Here is a 22,039-nt window from a genome sequence, read left to right as displayed (position 1 = left end):
AGACCAATACGTAAACAAAATGGGGCAAAAAGTCTCCAGAGTTATCAAAGTGCAACATCAACAAGAGCAATAAATGTTATGGTTCTTTGTTGTTGGTCTTCTATAGGGTTGGAGAGGGCCGGGCATGTTGGAGTCTGGGTAATGCTTATGTGTCTTTAGGAAACAACCGTCAGGCTTTACACTACGCCCGAAAACACCTGGATATCTCCAGAGAGGTGAGCACAAACTGTGCTTTCATGTTAGGTTGGACATGTCCAGCAACAGTCCCCACTTCTCCTCCTTATCGTTAATCTATGCTTATCTTTAAAGGTATGGTTCATCCCAAAATTTAAATTCTGCCATCATTTACTCACTTTCATTTCAGTCATGAAAACTCTCTGAATAATTTTAGGGGGTTATAATGAATATGCCATGTTTGTAGGTTAGGCCTTGGCAGACTAGATCTGCTTACACTGCTACATCAGAGCAAGAACGAGGAATTTAGATTGCTTGAACAAAAACACATGCTGTGTTGAGCATGTAAGAGATGTTTATGCTGCTTCACAATTAGACATACTTACAATTCCCTTGCAGCAGATCTAGACAGGTGGTGCTGAGAGAGGGGGAGGGTTTCAGAGAGAAAAATCTTGCACCACGCTGCAATGAAACCAGCTTACTTGCAAATATGATTGGCTGAGGACCTATTAGCTTGGGTCATGTAGAGTTTCATGGCTGAATGATAATCATGTAGCTTAAAACCTGTTTAATTTTTTTCTCTATGAAGCACAAAACGAGATGTTAGTCAGAATGTCTGAGATACGTTTAAGAACTATAACAAAGGCTAAGATTATCTGTGAAAAGTCTGTTTCTCACACAAAACTATAATATGACAACAGAAGACATGGAATATAGCACACACGTCATTTGGACTACTTTCATGGTACTTTTGTGGTGCTGTTTTGTCCTTTTTGGATATTGACAGTACAAAACAGAAATGCACCTTCCTTGTATGGAATATTTGTTTGTGTTCCACAGAAGAAAGAAAGTCATACGGGTTTGGAACGACATAATGGTTAGTTAATGATGAGATAATTTACATTATTGGGTGAACTATTCCTGCAACTCTTTCCTTTTCTTTGCTCTCTCTCCTTCAGATTGGGGACAGGAATGGTGAGCTGACGGCCAGGATGAATGTTGAGGAGTTGATGGAAGCTCTCGGGGTGAAGGAGGCCGATCTCTCTCCATCTGACTCAGATTTTACAGTGCAGGGTAAGACAGGAAACCTTTTAAGTAACTACACGGGAAACATATAGGAGAGACTGGGCTAGTTGTCACACTTTTAACTCCAGTGAATATTTCTCAGGGGGTGGGGGGTTATTTCTGTAGAAACACAGACCTTGACTATATAAAAAAGTAAAATTTCATGAGCACTTCCACCATTATTGCCCAGGAAAACAAGATCCAGTTCATTTAACAGACATTTCTTGACAGATGTTGTCACACTATACGGGGTAAGTTGTCACAAATGGCGGCCCACTGTTTATTGGTATTTGAGTATCTACTATCTCAAAAAAAAAAAAAAAAAAAAAAAAAAAAAATATATATATATATATATATATATATATATATATATATATATATATATATATATATATATTTCTTTCAAAAATATTAGTATTTAACATATTTATATGCTATTTAATGGGTTTTCAGCAAAAGCTAAACAGTGAAACAATTATGAAACTTAAAACGATTCATGAAACAGCAAAAATGTAAATGGTAACATCAAATAATTGTTTTGGCCAACATACATTGTTATTAATAAATTGTAATTGTAGTTGCAGTTTGTGTTTATATTGGAATTTCAGTTCAACAAAAAAAATCTCATTTAAAGCTGGAATGTATAATGATGCATTCACGTAATGTAAAAAGAGTAAAAAAAGTGTTTAAGTCTTGTAAAAAAAATGAAAATGGCAGCGGCCTCAACAGTGGGTAGTAATCACATATTTCCTTAAAATTTCCATTTTATTATACCATTATTATTGTTCTTAAAAATGTTACAGCAACAATGAGGTAATTAATGAATGAATGTTGTGATTTACTGTTATCAACAACAAAGCTGTTTTTATGTTATGAGTGTTGCCATAAAAACTAATATCTTTTGAGATTGGAGTGCAGCTCCAAGTAGAATCTCCGCATTGCCATTTCGAAATTACTGTAATTCCGACATGATGTGATCACAGCATAATTTCTACCCTACTAGACCCTGTATTCAAATATTTTTCTGAATACTCCCCCCATCTGCTGTTGATCGAACCAGCCACCTAACTCACGCCATTGGTTGAGTCAGTGTTGTTGTGTTGGGTGGGTCGCTCAAAACAAACATTGCAATTTTTATAGTGTCACAGTTTTATAGTTTAAATATTTTGAAAAAATAAATTAACCTACAAATGGCTTGCTTGTCATTGTCTCTGCACTTTAAGCTGAGACAGGAGAAAGTATCTGAACACTGAACTTCAGCTTTAAGAGGGTTTTGGACTGGGTGTTTGAAAACAACAAACAAACCCACTTCTAGAGAAAACACATTTGTGTAATTAATGTTGCTTAGGCAATATTACATGAGCAAGAGTGTTGTTTCTCTGAATATCACACATGCTAATATTCAGACCAACAGCACAATACATTTGATATTGCTTTTATATAAAAGTTTGATATTGCTTTGTTATACAACAAACAGGTAAACATCGAGTAATTTGTGTTTCAGATAAAAATCGGTCAGTTAGTTCATCCTTGTCTTCTTTGCCAGAGAAAATATTTCCAAAAGAAGCCAAACCAGCAAGCACAACTTGCTCCCTGCACTGCTCTCTATACTCTGATTAGAGTGCTAGTGCTAATGCTGCATTACTATATTACAGCTTTTTCTGTTGAAGCATAATTTTCTGCAAAGCTGCTTTGAAATGATGACTGTTGTAAAAAGTGTTATACAAATAAAAATGATTTGAAAATGACTTGCTGATTCGTTCATAAAAAAAATAAATTCTTGAATGAATCTTATAAGAAAACAAATTGTTTTGTAATGATGTTATTGCAGAGATTGTTTGGAGTTTTCAGAGTCATTTGACTAAGCCAGTTCCTACGGCAAGGGTATATGAAAGGAGAATTGGTTTAACAACTTGACTTTGTGTTGTAAAAATAATCTTTGAATGATCGCATTCACGTACCAGAACAGAACTCCATGTTTGGAAGTGTCTAGAAAGGTCTGTACTGTTCACCTATCAGAACTCTGTACTTGTAATGGATTATCTAAAATTTTTTGCAAGTGCATATAATTACTTTGAGAGAACTTTGTCTTTAGTTCATTAATCTCTTTCTCAACTGATTGAAACTCAATTTTGACTCCTGGTCTACACTGAACAAACAAATCTCTCTAATAGGTTAAGCTGTATTCCCCTACAATAGTGTCCTCTAGAGCTAACAAAACCTTTTAAAATCAATGACTCTACACTTCTGAAAGAGGTAGTGTCATGGTGTTCATGGTGAACAATGGTAAAAAATGAATAAGAACAGATGGTTATCTTTCCATCAAGGTTGAGAAGGACCTCACTGGACTACAGGCCTTATCCAGCTGGACATGACAATAAAACTCCAAATGTTTGCAAAGTTAGACTAAAATATACTTTTAATTACATACTATTTGTGAATAAGTTCAGGCTGCAAAGAATGTCATGTGACTGTTTCATTGTAACACATAATTCCACATTGTTCTGTTCTAAACAATGTTTCGGCCTTGACAAACAGTAAGCCAACGTTTTTCCCTTCTGCTCTGGTGTGCTGAGGAGCTGCCATGCCTTGTTAAAACTGTGTACTGTTACAATACTGTTTCGAATGTTGCCTACGATGCTTACATAAAATACAGCCTATTGCAACAATACTTGGTTTGAGAAGAAATTATAAAGAGAGTGATCAATTTCGGGTTTGGGTCAGGTTCGGGCTTGAAATCTGACGTTGCCGTTTGGGTCAGGTAGGGTTCGGTCACATGGTCTCGGGGACGGGACGAGTACAGGTTTCATTTCACTATCTGTCGGTGATCACTATCATTTCACACCCCTTCACTGTCTAGAGGACTAGAGAAGACTGTATCTATATTTTCTGTGACTACTTTAAGTTCGTTCAAACTTTGTGGCATACTGAGTATTTGAGACAGATCTGGAAGATTATTAGTAAAGCTATCTTTAGTGTTTAAAAGGATAGCTCTACCCTATTGATAACGTGTTGTAGATTGAGTGACCTAAGTGCAGCGTACAAAAGACGAGGTAATGATCTAAGATGTCATCGCTCTGTGGCAGAATTGTAGAATATGTAGAATCATTCCATATGACAGAATTAAATCTAGCATATGATTATGGCAATAAATTGGTCCTGTCATATTTTGTCTGACCCCAAAAGAGTTAAGAATATTGATACATGCTAATCCCAATGTATAATTTTCATTATCTATGTGAATGTTGAAGTCACCAACAATTAAAGCTCTATACACAGTAACTACTAGATCTGATAGCAAATCTGCAGATACTCTAAGGAAGTCTGTATTGGGCCCTGGGGGTCTGTATACAGTAGCAAGCAGAGGTGGGTAGAGTAGCCAAAAACTTAACTCAAGTAAAAGTGTAATTACTGAAAAAAAAAAAAAAAAAAAATGTTTTTTAAAAATTGCTCAAGTACAAGTAAAAGTAATAATGTTAAAAATTACTTGAGTAAGAGTAAGAAAATATCCAATAAATAGAATACTCTAGTAGTGAGTAACTAGTTACTTTTACATATAACGTAATGGATGTTTACTCTCCTATATTCCAGTACATGATACACATTTAACATGCATTACAGAATGATTAATAATAATAATAATAATAATACTATTAATATTATTGTTAATAATGGAAAATTGTCATCTTTCACCACCATGTTGTTCCAAACCCATATAACTTCAAATTAAAGGGATATTTCACCAAAAAAATTAAAATGCTCTCATTTACTCACCCTCATTTCATCCAAGATGTGTATGACATTCTTTCTTCTGCAGAACACAAATGAAGATTTTTAGAAGAATATCTCTGTTGGTCCATACAATGCAAGTGAATGGTGACCAGATATTTGAAGCTCCAAAAAGGACATGAAGGCAGCATAAAAGTAATTCATACGACTCCAGTGATTTTCAGAAGCAATATGATAGGTGTGTGTGAGAAACAGATAAATGTATATATATACACTATATTGCCAAAAGTATTCACTCACCCATCCAAATAATTGAATTCAGGTGTTCCAATCACTTCCATGGCCACAGGTGTATAAAATGAAGCACCTAGGCATGCAGACTGCTTCTACAAACATTTGTGAAAGAATGGGCCGCTCTCAGGAGCTCAGTGAATTCCAGCATGGTACTGTGATAGGATGCCACCTGTGCAACAAGTCCAGTCGTGAAATTTCCTCGCTACTAAATATTCCACAGTCAACTGTCAATGGTATTATAACAAAGTGGAAGCGATTGGGAATGACAGCAACTCAGCCACGAAGTGGTAGGCCACGTAAAATGACAGAGCGGGGTCAGCGGATGCTGAGGTGCATAGTGCGCAGAGGTCGCCAACTTTCTGCAGAGTCAATCGCTACAGACCTCCAAAGTTCATGTGGCCTTCAGATTAGCTCAAGAACAGTGCGTAGAGAGCTTCATGGAATGGGTTTCCATGGCCGAGCAGCTGCATCCAAGCCATACATCACCAAGTGCAATGCAAAGCGTCGGATGCAGTGGTGTAAAGCACACTGCTACTGGACTCTAGAGCAGTGGAGACGCGTTCTCTGGAGCGACAAATCACGCTTCTCCATCTGGCAATCTGATGGACGAGTCTGGGTTTGGCGGTTGCCAGGAGAACGGTACTTGTCTGACTGCATTGTGCCAACTGTGAAGTATGGTGGAGAGGGGATTATGGTGTGGGGTTGTTTTTCAGGAGCTGGGCTTGGCCCCTTAGTTCCAGTGAAAGGAACTCTGAATGGTTCAGCATACCAAGAGATTTTGGACAATTCCATGCTCCCAACTTTGTGGGAACAGTTTGGGGATGGCCCCTTCCTGTTCCAACATGACTGCGCACCAGTGCACAAAGCAAGGTCCATAAAGACATGGATGAGCGAGTTTGGTGTGGAAGAACTTGACTGGCCTGCACAGAGTCCTGACCTCAACCCGATAGAGCACCTTTGGGATGAATTAGAGCAAAGACTGCGAGCCAGGCCTTCTCGTCCAACATCAGTGTCTGACCTCACAAATGCGCTTCTGGAAGAATGGTCAAAAATTCCCATAAACACACTCTTAAACCTTGTGGAAAGCCTTCCCAGAAGAGTTGAAGCTGTTATAGCTGCAAAGGGTGGGCCGACGTCATATTAAACCCTATGGATTAAGAATGGGATGTCACTTAAGTTCATATGCGTCTAAAGGCAGATGAGCGAATACTTTTGGCAATATAGTGTATATATATATATATATATATATATATATATATATATATATATATATATATATTTATATATATAACTTTATAATATATAAAGTCCTTTTTTTTTTTTTTTAACTATTAATTCTTCTCCCTGCCCAGTAGGTGGCGATATGCACAAATAATTGAATCACCAAAAACACAAGAAGAAGAATGTGAAATTGGAGATTTATTAGTAAAAAATTATTTAAATATTGATCTGTTTCTCACCCACACTTATGTCTCTTCTGAAGACAGATTGAACCAGTGACATTTGAATTCCTTTAATGCTGCCTTTATGTGCTTTCTGAGCTTCAAAGTTTTGGCACCCATTCACTTGCATTCTAGTATAAACTAACAGAGCTGATATATTCTTCTAAAAATCTTTGTGTTCAGCAGAAGAAGAAGAATGAACACATCTGGGATGGCATGAGGGTGAGTAAATGATGCGAGAATTTTCAATTTTGGAAAAATTATTCCTATAAGGAGATGTTAGACAGAATGCTAGCCTTAATCATCATTTACTTACACTGCATGTCCCCCCCCCCCCCCCCCCCATATTTTGAAAGGGAATGGTGACTGAGACTGTCAGTCTCTAACATTCTGTCTAACATCTTTTGAGTTCCACAGAATACAGAAAGTTTCACGGGGTTGGAAGTTCATGAAGGTGGGAAATGATGATATAATATTAATTAAAGGCTGAACTATCACTTTAAGGATGCTTCTCAGATTTGGACGAATCTGTCAATTAGAAGAGAAGTTCGGAAACCTTTTTCTAGTAATTATTACGGTGAAAAATGTGTAATTATACACTGAAGCAAGATCATGCTTTATTCATGCCTTCTGTCATTATTTCACAGCATTTTTCGTCCTGCGTGAATTTAGTTCAGTGACGGTCATTTAGATAATTAGTTCTGTACACCAAGGGTAAATTGCACCGTATCTCTGTGTTTGGAAGCTTGTCCATAAGACAAAGCCACCCGCAACTGTCAAACGCTGTGCATGCGCCAACCTTGCGTGTGCACAAATGCTCACAATCGTGATAGGCAGGGCAAAACATTTGCACTTAATGCAGATGTTTACAAGGATTTATACAGTAGGCACTGATATGTTGCAGTGCTGATATAAAAATGCAAACTTAGAAACTGAGGTCATGAGAGCCCACAGTTACAGATTCACACTGAAAATGAATGAGTATCACTATGACACAGACAAGCCCACATTGTCACAATCTCTAAAACATACCTCACCATGTTTTCTTAAGTTGGAGCTGCACTTTTAATCTTGAAATATATCCATGTCTTGGTGTAAAATGAAGGCATTTTGTGGAGTGAAGAAATATTTGTTTTGTGCGCTTGCTATGTTGGATGCGACTCGTGTGACAGCGTGCAGCTGTGAAGTCCCATTCAAAAATCTCAATAAATTACGCATTTATTAACACTTATTAAATTAAAACCAGTAATGTAACGACAGGAACGTTACCCATTGTAACGAAGTAAAAGTACATTTGTTTTTATCAGAAATTTACTTGAGTAAGAGTGAAAAGTACCCACCATAAAACATACTCGTAAAAGTATATTTTTCCCAAACAGTTACTCAGGTAAATGTAATGGAGTAAATGTAGCATGTTACTTCCCACCCTCTGGTAGCAAGAGCAAAAGATGACAGAGAATTTTTACTTATATTGGACAATGTCAAATTAAGCGCTATCACTGAGTTACACCAAGATCACTGGAAATTGTAGCAATGCCTCCTCCTCAACTATTCAGGCCCTTCAGAAATACCTGGATGAGTAGATTAATTTAAGCTAATATATTCATCTGATTTTATCCAGGTTTGCAGTAAAACAGAGGGAATCCTTGATCTGTAATAATGTAATTTACAATTAGTGTATTGGATGAAAGAGGTCTAATGTTTAGTAGCCCTATCTTTATTAAATATTTATCTTTTTTTTTTTCTTTTTTTTTTTTTTCTAGTTTGACATCAATACAAATTTTTCTTAATGACTTAAAGGTTTTGTGTTTGGTAGTTTGGGGAACAGACACAGCCTCTATATGATATATGGTGATACAGTCTCTATATTTTGTAGATTATATGACCTGTGTGACTGTATCAAGGCAGCTAGGTGGATACTGCACACTGGTGGTGGTTGAGGAGAGTCCCCTCTTCACTATGTAAAGTGCTTTGAGTGTAGTGTCATAAAAAAGCCGTATAAGTGTAACGTTCAACATTCAGCTAGCAGACAGTCAGTTTAGCCAGTCTGACCTGGGCCCCTGTGAGTCACACACTAACACTATTAAGACTATGAGTCAAATTACTAGAGAAGAGAGTGGTCTACCCCAAAAACCTGCTAAAACAAATATCTGCTGACATTCGCAGAGCAACACAAACAATCTCTCTTCATCTCTAATGAATATGCTCTCATAAACATGTTTGAAGGCAAAATAATGTTCAAGTAATGCAGCAATTACTTAATGAAGTAACTGAATGTTAATATGCCATGTTAGTAATTAGTATTACATAAATGATCCTTAACATCTTGTCCTTGTGTTCTCCTGACAGGTGCCAGACCAAAGTTCACCAAAAAGAACAGTATGGACAGTGTTGACCTCTGGAAATACAATACTGAAAAGGTCCAATCTTTATTATATAATTTGGTAACCATAATTTTTCCAAGTAAATATCTTTTGTTCATCCTAGAACAACATTCCTGTCAAACAAACACTATCCCTGACCTAAACCCTAACCATAGCAATTAACTACCTCTTAAATTAGAGGGAAATTGTAGGTAAGAATAATGTTGCTTAACCCTAAATGTAACTTTCAAATCTGACTGGTTGATAGGAATGTTTTTCCAGGAACAACAAGAAGCCATGTGGTACTTCATTGTCGTACAGTGTGTAGGAACCAGTAATACAGAAATACTACTATTGCTTCGCTTATTATCACTTACAGTTATTATAATTTTGTCATAAGCGTACATGCTCATGTGTTGTGTTGTGGATTGCAGAATGGAGATGGTCCTGAAGTTGATGGTGTATCAAGGAGGTCAAGGAACAGCAGAAGGAAAGGTTACACAGACAGTCAGTCATCTGATGAGAGACAGTGGCTAGACTCACCTCTAGACACGGATGACATCACCGTTCATGTCACACCTCCAGTGAGTGTCTTTCTAACTGTCTATGTATCTGGATCATTCTTTGGAAATGGAAACATTCATGCATTAAATGCTTTTTTTATTACATTTTTTATGTCATTGTTTTAACAAATAATTTTTTTTCATTAGTCGATACTTAAACTATTATCTCCAATATTAAAATGTGGTTACAGCTAGGGGTGGGTGACAAACCGTTAAAATTGATATACCAGTTGAAATGTGTCAAACAGTAGGAGTTTTTGACTATAGTTTCTATCATGGCCATGTAAAGTGTCACCGCAGGGTAAATAATGCGTTCCAATCAGATGCTAAAAAAATCATTATCTTACAATCATTATATTCGTTTTTTCTGTCATCAGTTACTTTTACGTTATTTCTGCATTAAAGGGTGCCCTTTTCTCAAGGTCTTGGATAAGTGTGAGCTCTCTCATGCACACACGCATTTGGAATTATCCAACAATGTTAGGTAAATAAAGAAAAATACCTAGTTAACACAGCATCTGGATCCAATCACTTCACAACTGGAGAGAAAATGACGAAGTGCATGTTAATAAAAAGCTGCATTAAATAACACCTTCATCAACTATGTATTTATATCTACTCTACTGTATAGTTGGCAAAAAAGTTTCCATTTTCCAAAGGAAGGCAAAAAATAAAAATAAACAAAAGAATAAAAAATAAATTAATTAAAATACATGAGATACAATTAGATTTTTTTAGTCTATATAACCCGTTAAAATGTAATAATAAATGGGGACTACTCTTCCATCCAGTATGTAATGCTGTGGTTTTTGTACAGTTACTACATGAGTGTTTGATGATTTTATTTAGCTGAAATCGTAGCTCAAGCTGAACAAGCAGATGTGCTTGTGTTCAGGCTTTAATTGAATCCATGTTGTAAAGTGCTTCAATGAAGATTTTACCTGATATCACCAGCGATTTGTGTTTCACTGTGAATCAATACACATGGCTGCACTGCTGCTTAGTGCATTCATCTGCATGTGCGCTGCTCACACAATCAAGAGAATATGACAATATTACACTTTAATAATGCAATTATTAATATTTCCACAGTTTTTTACATTTTGCAGATGGTCAGTCTGTCAGTCAAATGTCATAAGGTATATAGACACTCTTTGGATTATATTTTTAATTGATTAATTCAAACATTTAGTCATTTTTTTGGCTAATTATAGTCCTTATTTAGTATATAAACTGGACTATAGTTTTGCATGACATTATATTTTATATTGTATTATATTATATTATATTATATTATATTATATTATATTATTGCTCTTATTTTCTTTAAAGCAATTTTCAAAACCTTCACTAAGAATAATAATAATAGCAGCAATTGTCTGTGTAGAGTTTGTTCATATATGATGTTCCGTAATTAGTATCATTCAAATATTCCAAAAGCTTTAATCTTGTGTCAGATGAAAGTCTTTCACTGTGCTACAGTACTAAAATTTGTATTAATTCTCATGGGTTTGTAAAAATATCTTTCTCCTTGACCCTGCACACACACACACACACACACACACACACACACACACACACACACACACACACATACCATGTGTGCATGTTTTTTAGGGTTTGTGCATTTGACCAAAGGCCACAACACTGGGTCATGGGGTTTCTATGGAAACCGTGATGTTATTTAGTCAAAGACCCATTCTCTCTCACTCTTGGTCTCTCTCACACGCTCAGTGTAACTGAATTATTGAAGTAAATGCATCGACAGCTTTAAGAGCTGAACAGGATGAGAGAGACAGGCAGACAGAGAGAGTGCAGGAAGGGTTTAGAGAGACACTGGAGACTGAGGACTTCATGATGGACTCTCTACTATGAGCAGAAGAATGACAAACATATGGACATTTGTGAAGGAAAAATGTGAGAATTTATCTGCATGCTTTGACTTGTATTGTTGAAGTCCTTTTACACAACAAATTATTTTCTTTATCAGTATTTTTGTCTTGTTTTTCGGTCAAAGATAACATCCTAAAAACAAGACTAAGCAAACAACATTTACTATGCAAAACTGTGCAATTGTGTTGAAATATTTTTTCAGAGAATATATCTTGAATTAAAACTGTATTCTCTTTCACACAAATCATGAGTAAAACATCAGATTATCAGTTCATAAACACTTACTTTCATCCAGTTCCTCACACAATGCTATCTTATGACATTTTACTACAGCGTATGACTTGTAAGGTGATTTGCAACTCGATAGAGCATTAACCTTAAAAACCTTATCTGTTTTGGAGAATATTTAACTCACTTTTAAAACGGAATTGTTTTCAAGCTTTGAAGTACTCCTGTTTCACTTGGACAAGGATCAAATAGCGATCACAGTGGTGTATTGTCTGCCGAAGCCTAACAAGGATTTTATAAATGAGTTTTCAAATTTTTAGGACAAATTGTTCTTAAGTACAATAGACTTTTGATTGAGGTGGATTTTAATATTCATGTTTGCTGTGACTCAAATCCATTGGCAAGGGAGTTTGTTAGTCTTGTTGACTCTTTTGATTTTATCCAAATGGTGCATGGACCCACTCATAAACAAGGTCATACATTAGACCTTGTTTTGTCACACAGATTTTCGATATGTGATCTTAAAATCTGTGATTTAAGCTTTTCTGATCATAAGCCTGTTATGTTTACCTGTTCTTTTTTAAATGAAATCTCAAAATCCAAGAGTCCAGTACACTGGACTTGCATGTTCAGTTCTACATCTAGTGGTGATTTCTCAGTGTCTTTTAAGGAGGCTTGTCAAATTTATAACCTTGATTGCCCTTCCAATAATTTAAATTCAGAAGAACACCTTGTGATGTTTAATTCTATCTGTACTGACATCCTGGACTCTATAGCTCAATTGAGAGAAAAACAACAAAAACCTAAGTCTGATCCTTGTTAAATAACACCACACAGGCACTAAGACGGGCCTGTCGAAAAGCCGAATGAAAGTGGACAAGTGTCCTTTGAAATATTGAGTGACTCATTGAACAGATATCAGAAAGCAGTAAAATCTGCAAAGTCTAAGTATTTCTCGGATATTATAGCAACAAATTGTTATAGACCTAGGACTCTTTTTGCCACTATAAATTCTGTGATTAATCCTCCTGTTACTGTTCACTTGGATGCATCAGCTACAGTGTATGAAAGTTTTCTTAAGTTTTTCACAGATAAAATAACTGATATTAGACAGTTTATTGTACCTTCAGATTATGATCCATCTGATCCTCCTTGCTGTAAATCATTTTTTAAAGAATTTGAGTCAATTTCTTTAAACTCATGTCAAGATTTAATTAAGCAGTTAAAACCTACTGTAGGGCTTTACTGGTTGTTTAGATCAGTGTTACCATCAGAAATAATTGGTAATTATTTCTTTAGTTATTAATTCATTTTTAAATTAATTAATTGAATCTTAACTCATTAAAACCTCATATGGGGCTCCAGTAAATGTAGTGTGCTACGTTTAGGAGCGGGTTTGGTTATTAGCAATAATTAATAATTATCAAAAGATAATTATTAATTATTAAAATCAATAGAACATTGATGTTAGCTTTTTCTAATCCTTTAAATCAACAATTATCAAAGATAATTGTTAATTGTTAACGTCAATGAAACATTAATTAAAATTAACACTAGCTTATTGATCATTCAAATTCAACAATCATCAAAGATAATTATAAATTATCAAAAATCAATAGAATATTAATAAGGATTAACATTGACAGGGCACCACCCTGGAATCAGGGACTAATAACCAGATAGTAAAACAGTCTCAATATTAGATTGTTTTCTTAGGAAAATCGACATCCGAAGAATATCGATTTTCGGGAAAAAAAACAATGAATGAAGGCTTGAATCCGAGCACTGACATCCCGTCAGCATGACACAGGTGTATGCAAAACAAAACAAAACTCTTCTCTTTGTAATATAACAATGTTTATTTATGCAGTAATATCAATTAATAATTAATAAAATGCAGTCAATAAACTTCCGACTTACAACTACAAACTAAACAGTGACATGATTAGATATGGAAATCAAAATAATCCCATAATACATGAGTGTGTGTGTGTGAGGAGGTACGTGCTCAAAATGGCGGACGTGACTCTCGTGGAGAGTATGTCACGCGAGACTTCTGGCCAGGGAATATGGCCGCAAATGTGGGCGGAGAGAAACCAGTCAATGGAGTCTACCAGTTACCGTATGTATCCGCTTGTACGATAGCTTAGGGACAAAGCTGAGCTTTATCATGAAGCTATCTACTAGTCAAAAATGTGTCCGAGAATGTTTGTGAGGGATCGCGCACGTGTGTGTGTGTGTGTGTGGTTAGTACAAGAGAGAGAGAGAGAGAGAGAGAGAGAATTAAGTGACTGCCCCAAAGCCGATTTCGCGATCGTGGGAGAGAAAGCAGCTGTTAGTTGATCACTCAGAGACGCGGTGGACGGCTCGTAAACTGTCCCGCATTCTTTGATTCTTTAATGGATAAAGTCAGTTTGCCGGTCTCACCCGCGATGGTGGAAATGCACAACAGTCCAATTTGTTTGGACCACAATACAGCAAATCAAATTCGTGATAATTAATACCCTGAGTATTAATAATGAGCGGACATGGCGGTCCGTAAGCTGTACAAGCAATAACCTTGATACACAGGAATAACACACTATAATATTCTATCTCTGCCCAGACGTAAACCTCTTGAATGGCATAAGGATGCAGAATGTGTGTTCATCCGTCCTTTGACTCCGACTCAGTTCCTCAAGGCTCGGGTGATCACGGGAGGATGTTTCCTCGCTCTGTCGGCGGGCAGTACAGCTGCTGATTCTCGGCGGGCTGGCGGAGAAATCAGCGACGTTGACTTGAATGAAGAGGGAAGAGAAATCTTTTCTCTTCACTTCTGCAGGCAAACAGATGAAGATGCAGATTGCTCGGCGGTCTCCTTCAGATCCGTTAGAGTGTTCAGTGGAACACAGAGTAATTTCAACTCATCCAGCGAGATGGAGATTGTATGGCCACACTTTCAAGTCGGACGTTACTTCCTTGTGCCACGAGGCTGCACTTGAGAGCAGCGATGAGCTGCGTCTACACATGGCGAGCAAAGTTGCTGGAAGCAAATCCCGGAAGCATTTCAGAGGTATTTCTACTCCTGATGATGTCATGGTTGAGGTGCATTCTGTCGTGTGCCTCATCCAATAGGAGTTGAGAGTTCGATCCTTTAGTGAGCAAGGCTTCATGGGATTTGTAGTCTGTTTTGGACTCCCTTTGTTTGATTTTGGCACAGTTTTTATCAGTATAATTTATGACCTGGTATGTGGGGGCCTGAGTTAGGTTTTACGACTGTGTTAGACCTGCCTTTGTCTTATATCTGAATACATGAGGCCCAACACTACTATGTCTCTGTATGATATTATCCCTACACATTTTCTTATTCAGGTTTTTATGTTGTTGGGCCAAGTATTTTAGCAACAATAAATAAGTGTCTTCATACAGGGATTGTCCAAAAATACCTTAAACATGCAACTGTTAAGCCACTGCTGAAAAAGTAAAATCTTTACTCAACTGTCTTATCTAATTTTATACCAATTTCCAATTTACCTTTTATTTCTATATTTTAAAGATGGTTGTTCAAGTTTTTTTAGAGTTAAATAGTACCTTTGAAACACTTCAGCCTGGGTTTAGGAAACATACAGTACTGAGTCTGCCCTTTTAAAATTTTAAAATAAATGAGCAAAAAAAAAAAAATGTTACCTTTCAGATGTTGTTGTAGGAGGCCTCTGATGCAGAAAAAAAAAGTTTTTTAAAAGTTTTTACATTTTAGTAATTTTTTAATGACACATTGTAATATTACAACTGTGGTCAGGGAGGGCAGCAGAAATCCTGTATTTGTACTTGCATTGTCTGAACAAATATACAGAACAACTAAGTGTTCGTTTGCACAGTTGATTGTTTATGTAGCCCCATAACTGTATATATCATGTATAATAAAAACACAACAGTCATATTTTTTATGAATTGTTATTTATTAATAAAAAATATAGGAAAACAGGAAAAAATGTTTTTACAAAATGAACTTAGACTTAGTCCCAAAGTTCAGGTATGGTAGTCCCAAAGTTCAGGTATGGTCATCCCAAAGACAGTTCTTGTCCTCCAAATAACAAAGATGAACATTGCACTTGCGGCATAGAGTATTGGTGTAACCATTTTTGCAGAGTCTGCAGCGTCCTCTTGTTGTCTTCACTGATGTCCCTCCACACGTCCACTGGGGTGTGTGCAGATGGCCTCTTAGCTGGGGTCCCGTTTGGTTCACTCCCATCTGAGGACGGTCTCTTGTGAGCATTCAAAGGGCTCCTTGATGTCACCGTCTGTGTTACTGGGCTGCCACCGGCTGAAGATGGTCACCCTCTCTTTGGTTTAATTGGAGTTGTGTTCACCTGAATTGGATTAGAACAGAATCAATTAAGATGTCAAAAATACATTAAGATACAAGTCAGATATGTTATAAACAGTGAAATATTAAACATATTACAAACAGTAAATAGCAGAAATGCATTCTCACCAGGATAAGAAAATCTGCTAGTTCTGCCTGAAACTGTCTCCTGTCCAGCATCTCTTTTGGCAAAATCTTGAGCGCTTTGCAGTCTTGTTTGTAGAGGAGCCAGGCGTTGATCACAGCGAGAATAATGGTGTGCCAGAAGATGTACAGGTACCACTGTTACGATTTTATGCGGAAATTATTTTTGGCAGCAAATGAATCCAATAAATCCACACATGAATTTGTTGTAAGTTCCCACAATGTAAGGCCTCTCAACTTCAGTGTAGGTTTTGGTGGCTTTGTCCCAGCATTTAATTTTCTGCACAGGTTCTGGACCAGCAAAGGATGACACAAGTGTCACCGCCCTGTTGTAAAACCATTTGACAGCACAGATGTTGTGGTTCCCCTCGACTCTGAAGTCAAAGCTTCCTCTCCCACTCTTCTTCAAGCTCTTCTCGTCTGCAAGGTTACAGTTGGGTAGGCGTACCTGTCTGGCTGTTCCCATGTAATGAATTCCACGACAAAGGAGCTGAACTACCAATGGGATGCAGGTGAAATAGTTGTCTACATAGATTTTGTAGTTCTGCCCTTCTGGAAGCATGGAAGCAAGCTTCATCACAACATCCCCTGACAATACAAGGTCAGATTTGGCTCGATGTCCATTGACACTGCCTTGGTACACCTCAAAATCACAGACCATGCTAGAGATTTCACTTCTCACCCATAATTTGAACCCCCGCGGGTGTGGCTTTCCTCGCAGATACTGCTTTATGCCACTGAATTTCCCCTTGAAAGGGATCATCTCCACAGTTTGTCTGTCTTTTCTGTCTCTGGCACTGTCAAGTTGTTGACAAAATGTAACGATCTCAGCAGTTCTTGGAATCTGTTGCATGACATCACATCTGAAACTTGGTTGTACAGGGTGAATTGGTGGGTTTTTGTTAAATGTGAGCCAAAATCATCACAATTAAAAGAACCAAAGACTTCAGCTACTTCAGTCTGTGTGCATTGAATTTATTTAATACACGAGTTTCACAATTTGAGTTGAATTACTGAAATAAATGAACTTTTCCACGACATTCTAATTTATTGAGATGCACCTGTACATCTGTTAGACGTCTAAAGTCATCTGATCAGAGATTATTGATGGTTCCTAGGTCTAGACTGATGTCGAAGGGAAATTATCCCTTAGAGAAATTTGGACAGAATCAGAATTTAAATCAAAGTTAAAATCTTTTCTATTTGTGCAGGCTTACGATTGTCCTTAGGGTCCAAAGGTGTAAACTTATGTATGTGCTATGATGTACCTCTTTATCTTGCATTGCGGTTTGTACAGCATAGCTGTATTAATGTATTTTGGTGATGTATTTATGTGATGTATTTTTGTGATATTTCTTTTATTATGGTTGTACAGCACAGTGGTCAACTACTTTTGTTTTTATTGTGCTCTGTAAATAAATTGATTGATTGATTGATTGATTGATTGATTGATTAAATTTATTTAGTTTTAAGGGTATGTATATTTTGCCAACACATTACATTAATGTTCTCTTTGTTAAGGCTTTATAAATGGGTTCATTTATGACAAATAAGTCATTTACAAATGCATTATAAATAATTGATATGCAGGCATAGCAGCATGCATTAACATAGCAACTTTCACGCTATACTTGCCAAATAGTGAGCATTTTAACTTACATATTATAAATGCTTAATAAATACACTTACTCGTATTTATACTAATCTAAAACATAAAATGCCCTAATTCATGATTTATGTCAAAACGCAGCAAAAATAGTCTATCACAGTGAGATAAAGGAGGGATTATGTCACTTTGTGTTTATATTCATTACTGTAATGTCTGTAATGTCACTTTCCTTGTCACGTTAATGTCAAAAGAATGGTGCTACTCCGAGAGCTGTTCCAACTTACCTAGTCCTAGATACCTGTCCAAAAGTCCTCTGCAAAAACACTTTTCAGATCTTCATGCTCATTCACAGAAGATATCATATAGGCTAATAAAGCCTGACAACCATCAAACCATACTGATCTGTATGTACATAGATTTCTAATGTTGCCAACGCATTAATAAATGATTCAAACAGTATGTGTCAACTTTCCCATTTTCATATATTACTAATGTTGAATAAGTGTTATGAAGCATTTATAACATGTAAGTTAAAATTGTTCACTATTAGGCAAGACATGACAGTTGGCCTTTTTATTTATGATGTTATAACTGCATATAATGTAAATGATTTATAATACATTCATATATTACTTATTGGTCATTAATGAACCCCTTTATAAACCTTTAACAAAGGGAACATTAATGTAAAGTGTTACCAATATTTTTTCTTGTAAACAAAACGTCCTGGTTACTTTTGTAACCTCCGTTACCTGATGGAGGGAACGAGATGTTGTGTCGATGTAGTGACACTAGGGGTCACTCTTGGGAGCCCCAAACACCTCTGCTTTTTTGAAAGGGCCAATGAGAATTGGCGAGTGGAATTTACATGCCACTCCCCCGGGGCATAAAAGGAGCTGGCATGCAACCACTCATTCAGGTTTTGTGCTGAGGAGCCGAGACCAGGTCCCGGCCATTTCAGTGGGTAGTTCTGCATTGTGGCAAGAGGGACACAACGTCTCATTCCCTCCATCAGGGAACGGAGGTTTACGAAAGTAACCAGGACGTTCCCTATCTGTCACTCACTCGACGTTGTGTCGATGTAGTGACACTAGGGGTCCCTATACAAAATGCCACAACTAGCTGAACTGTGTTACGTGGACTGGCGGTGCGAGACGGGCAGACCTTTGTGTGCCTCGTAGCCAGCGCATCATGCTGTCACGGAACCTCCCCCAGTGCTATGAGCGTCGAACGGTCCTTCAGGAACTAGTCGACTGCTCAACAAATAGGGACAGGCTAGCCCAGCCGAGGCCTCTTTTCCCTCTTTTTTCTCCCCAAAAAGAGTGGAATTTTGTTAACGGACTGGGATCTGCGAGTGTCCACGTCGGGGGGGTGTCACTCCCAAGGGGAAGACACTGCGGAGACCACATCCCGCCCAGAGAAGGGGGGGGGGTACTTCAAGTGGAAATACATCACATGGTCATACAGAGTCTTATCGGAAGTATGTCATGTGGAGAGTCACATGGTAGGTCCTACCTAAGGGGGGAGGAGTTTCTACAAGCATGGTGACTGGAGCAGAGGGCTACGATTTTACGGAATATATAACACATGGAGTTACCTATGGGGAAACACCGCATGCGGAGCACCTACCTCAATACATGGCCTTACCAGCACACTTACTGAGCCAGCAGCTTCTCCGCAAACTCAACTGCCACAGGGCTAAGGAGGAAGTCATCCAGGGATCACAGTCTGTGAACACTACTGGGAGTCAAGATCGTACGTCTTCCCCTCAAGGGAGGGGAAAGGTGCTATGCGCAAGCGGTACATCCGGCCAGCTGTCCCGGAACTTACCTGCTTGTGCCTGCCACTACACGGGACGAAACCAACTCAACCCGGAGATTGTAGAACCTCACAAAGGTACCACCGCGGGCGGTAGGGCACTTAAGTCCCCCGCGTCCCGTCCAAGGGCCAGACGTGGAGATTCCAGAGGTCTGTTCGCGGGTGCCAGATGGTGCCCCGTCCCTGAGAAAGAAGGTCCTTCCTCAGGGGAATTCACCAGGGGAGGGGCTGTCGCGAGGAGCGTGAGATCCAAGAACCATGTCTGGGTGGGCCAGTAGGGTGCTACTAGGATGACTTGCTCCCCGTTCTCCCTGACCTTGCACAGGGTCTGTGCAAGTAGGCTCACTAGGGGAAACGCATACTTGCATAGTCCAGGGAGCCAGCTGTGTGCCAACGCATCTTAACCGAGAGGTGCCTCAGTCAGGGCGTACCAAACCGGGCAGTGGGAGGATTCCTGGGAAGCAAACAGGTCTACCTGTGTTTGACCGAATCGACTCCAAATCAGCTGGACCACCTGAGGGTGGAGTCTCCACTCTCCCCTGAGGGTAACCTGACGTGACAGCACATCCACTGCGGTGTTGAGGTCGCCCGGGATTTGAGTGGCTCGTAGCAACTTGAGGCGCTGCTGACTCCAGAGGGGACGGCGGGCGAGTTGTGACATGCAATGGGAGCATAGACCGCCTTGGCGGTTGATGTAAGCTACCGTCGCTGTGTTGTCTGTCCGGATCAACATGTGCTTGCCCTGGATCAACGGCCGAAACCTCCGCAAGGTGAGCAGTACTGCCAACAACTCTAGGCGGTTGATGTGCCAACGCAGCCGTGGACCAGTCTAAGAGCCAGCGGCTGTGTGCCCATTGTATCCGGCACCCAAGCCCGTCTTGGAGGCATCTGTTGTAACATGATATGCCTGGAGACCTGCCCTAGGGAAACCCCTGCCTATAGAAATGTCAAGTCGGTCCAAGGGATGAAGAGGTGGCGACAGACTGGCGTGATGGTCACGTGATGTGTGCTGCGGCACCATGCCCATCTCGGGACTCGAGTCCGAAGCCAGTGTTGAAGCGGTCTCATATGCATCAACCCGAGCGGTATGGCCACCGCTGAGGATGCCATATGCCCCAGGAGCCTCTGAAAGTGTTTCAGTGGAACCACTGTTCTCCGTCTGAATGCCTTCAGACAGTTCAGCACCGACTGTGCGTGCTCGTTCGTGAGGCACGCTGTCATTGAGACTAAGTCCAACTCCAGACTGATAAAAGAGATGCTCTGAACCGGGGAGAGCTTGCTTTTTCCCAGTTGACCCGAAGCCCCAGTCGGCTCAGGTGCCAGAGCACGAGGTCCCTGTGTACGCATAGCAACTCTCGAGAGTGAGCTAAGATCAGCCAGTTGTCGAGATAGTTGAGAATGCGGATGCCCACTTCCCTTAGCAGGGCAAGGGCTGCCTCCGTGACCTTCATGAAGACACGAGGGGACAAGGACAGGCTAAAGGGGAGGACCTTGTACTGGTATGCCTGGCCCTCGAAGGCAAACCTCAGAAAGGGTCTGTGTCAAGGTAGGACCGAGACATGGAAGTACGCATCCTTCAGGTCTACCGCCGCAAACCAATCTAGATGTCAGACGCTTGCTAGAATGCGTTTTTGCGTCAGCATCTTGAACGGGAGTCTGTGCTAGGCCCGGTTCAGTACTTGCAGGCCCAGGATTGGTCGCAACCCACAGCCTTTTTTTGGTACGATGAAGTAAGGGCTGTAGAACTCTTTCCTCATCTCGACTGGAGGGACAGGCTCCATCGCACCCTTGCGCAGAAGGGCCGCGATCTCCGCACGCAAGGTAGTGGCGTTCTCGCCCTTCACCGAGGTGAAGTGGACGCCACTGAACCTGGGCGGGCGCCTGGCGAACTGAAGCGCGTAGCCGAGTCGGACGGTCCGGGTCAGCCATCATGATGGGTTGGAAAGCGCGAGCCATGCGCCCAAACTCCAGGCAAGGGGGACCAAGGGAATGATCATGTCGGACGTACCGGCAGGTGGGGCCTCGCGGCGGGGCCGTGCTGAGTCCAGGAAAATCGAAGCACTTACCTGGCTCCTGCCGCCCACCATAAGATTGGTCGAGGAGGGGGGAGGAGGAATCTCATCCCCGTAGTCCACTGGAACCAATCCCGTGTGGGCGTGTTTGTGCCACAGCTGGGCGCACAGGGGCGGGGGGTCCGCCGCTGGAGTGCCATACCTGCCAAAATGGGACGGAGGATGTGACGACAGCCGTGCGCACTGGATATGTGACCCAGGAGACAAAGGAACCATTCTTTTGTCAGGCTTTTGGGTGCCGCAGCCTCCTGGGCATGCGGCGACAAAAGATTATCCTCCCGTCCAAAAGATTATCCACCG

The 22,039-nt window shown here is 39.6% G+C and overlaps 1 protein-coding gene across 2 annotated transcripts in view; it reads left to right on the top strand.

Annotated features, from left to right (window-relative positions):
• Positions 1-22,039, top strand: part of LOC127426139 (G-protein-signaling modulator 1-like) — a 69,682-nt gene that overhangs the window by 33,283 nt on the left and 14,360 nt on the right. For both annotated transcript variants that reach the window (XM_051672719.1, XM_051672710.1), the window contains exons 8-11: positions 107-215; positions 1,134-1,248; positions 9,054-9,124; positions 9,502-9,651. In XM_051672719.1, the coding sequence (XP_051528679.1) occupies positions 107-215; positions 1,134-1,248; positions 9,054-9,124; positions 9,502-9,651 (445 nt within the window). The remainder of the gene's footprint in view (positions 1-106; positions 216-1,133; positions 1,249-9,053; positions 9,125-9,501; positions 9,652-22,039) is intronic.

This window comes from Myxocyprinus asiaticus, chromosome 3 (genome assembly GCF_019703515.2).
Source record: "Myxocyprinus asiaticus isolate MX2 ecotype Aquarium Trade chromosome 3, UBuf_Myxa_2, whole genome shotgun sequence".
In the NCBI taxonomy this organism is placed as follows: domain Eukaryota; kingdom Metazoa; phylum Chordata; class Actinopteri; order Cypriniformes; family Catostomidae; genus Myxocyprinus; species Myxocyprinus asiaticus.
The sequence above is the reverse complement of the archived record's forward strand: the minus strand, read 5'-3'. Positions and strand labels throughout refer to the sequence as shown.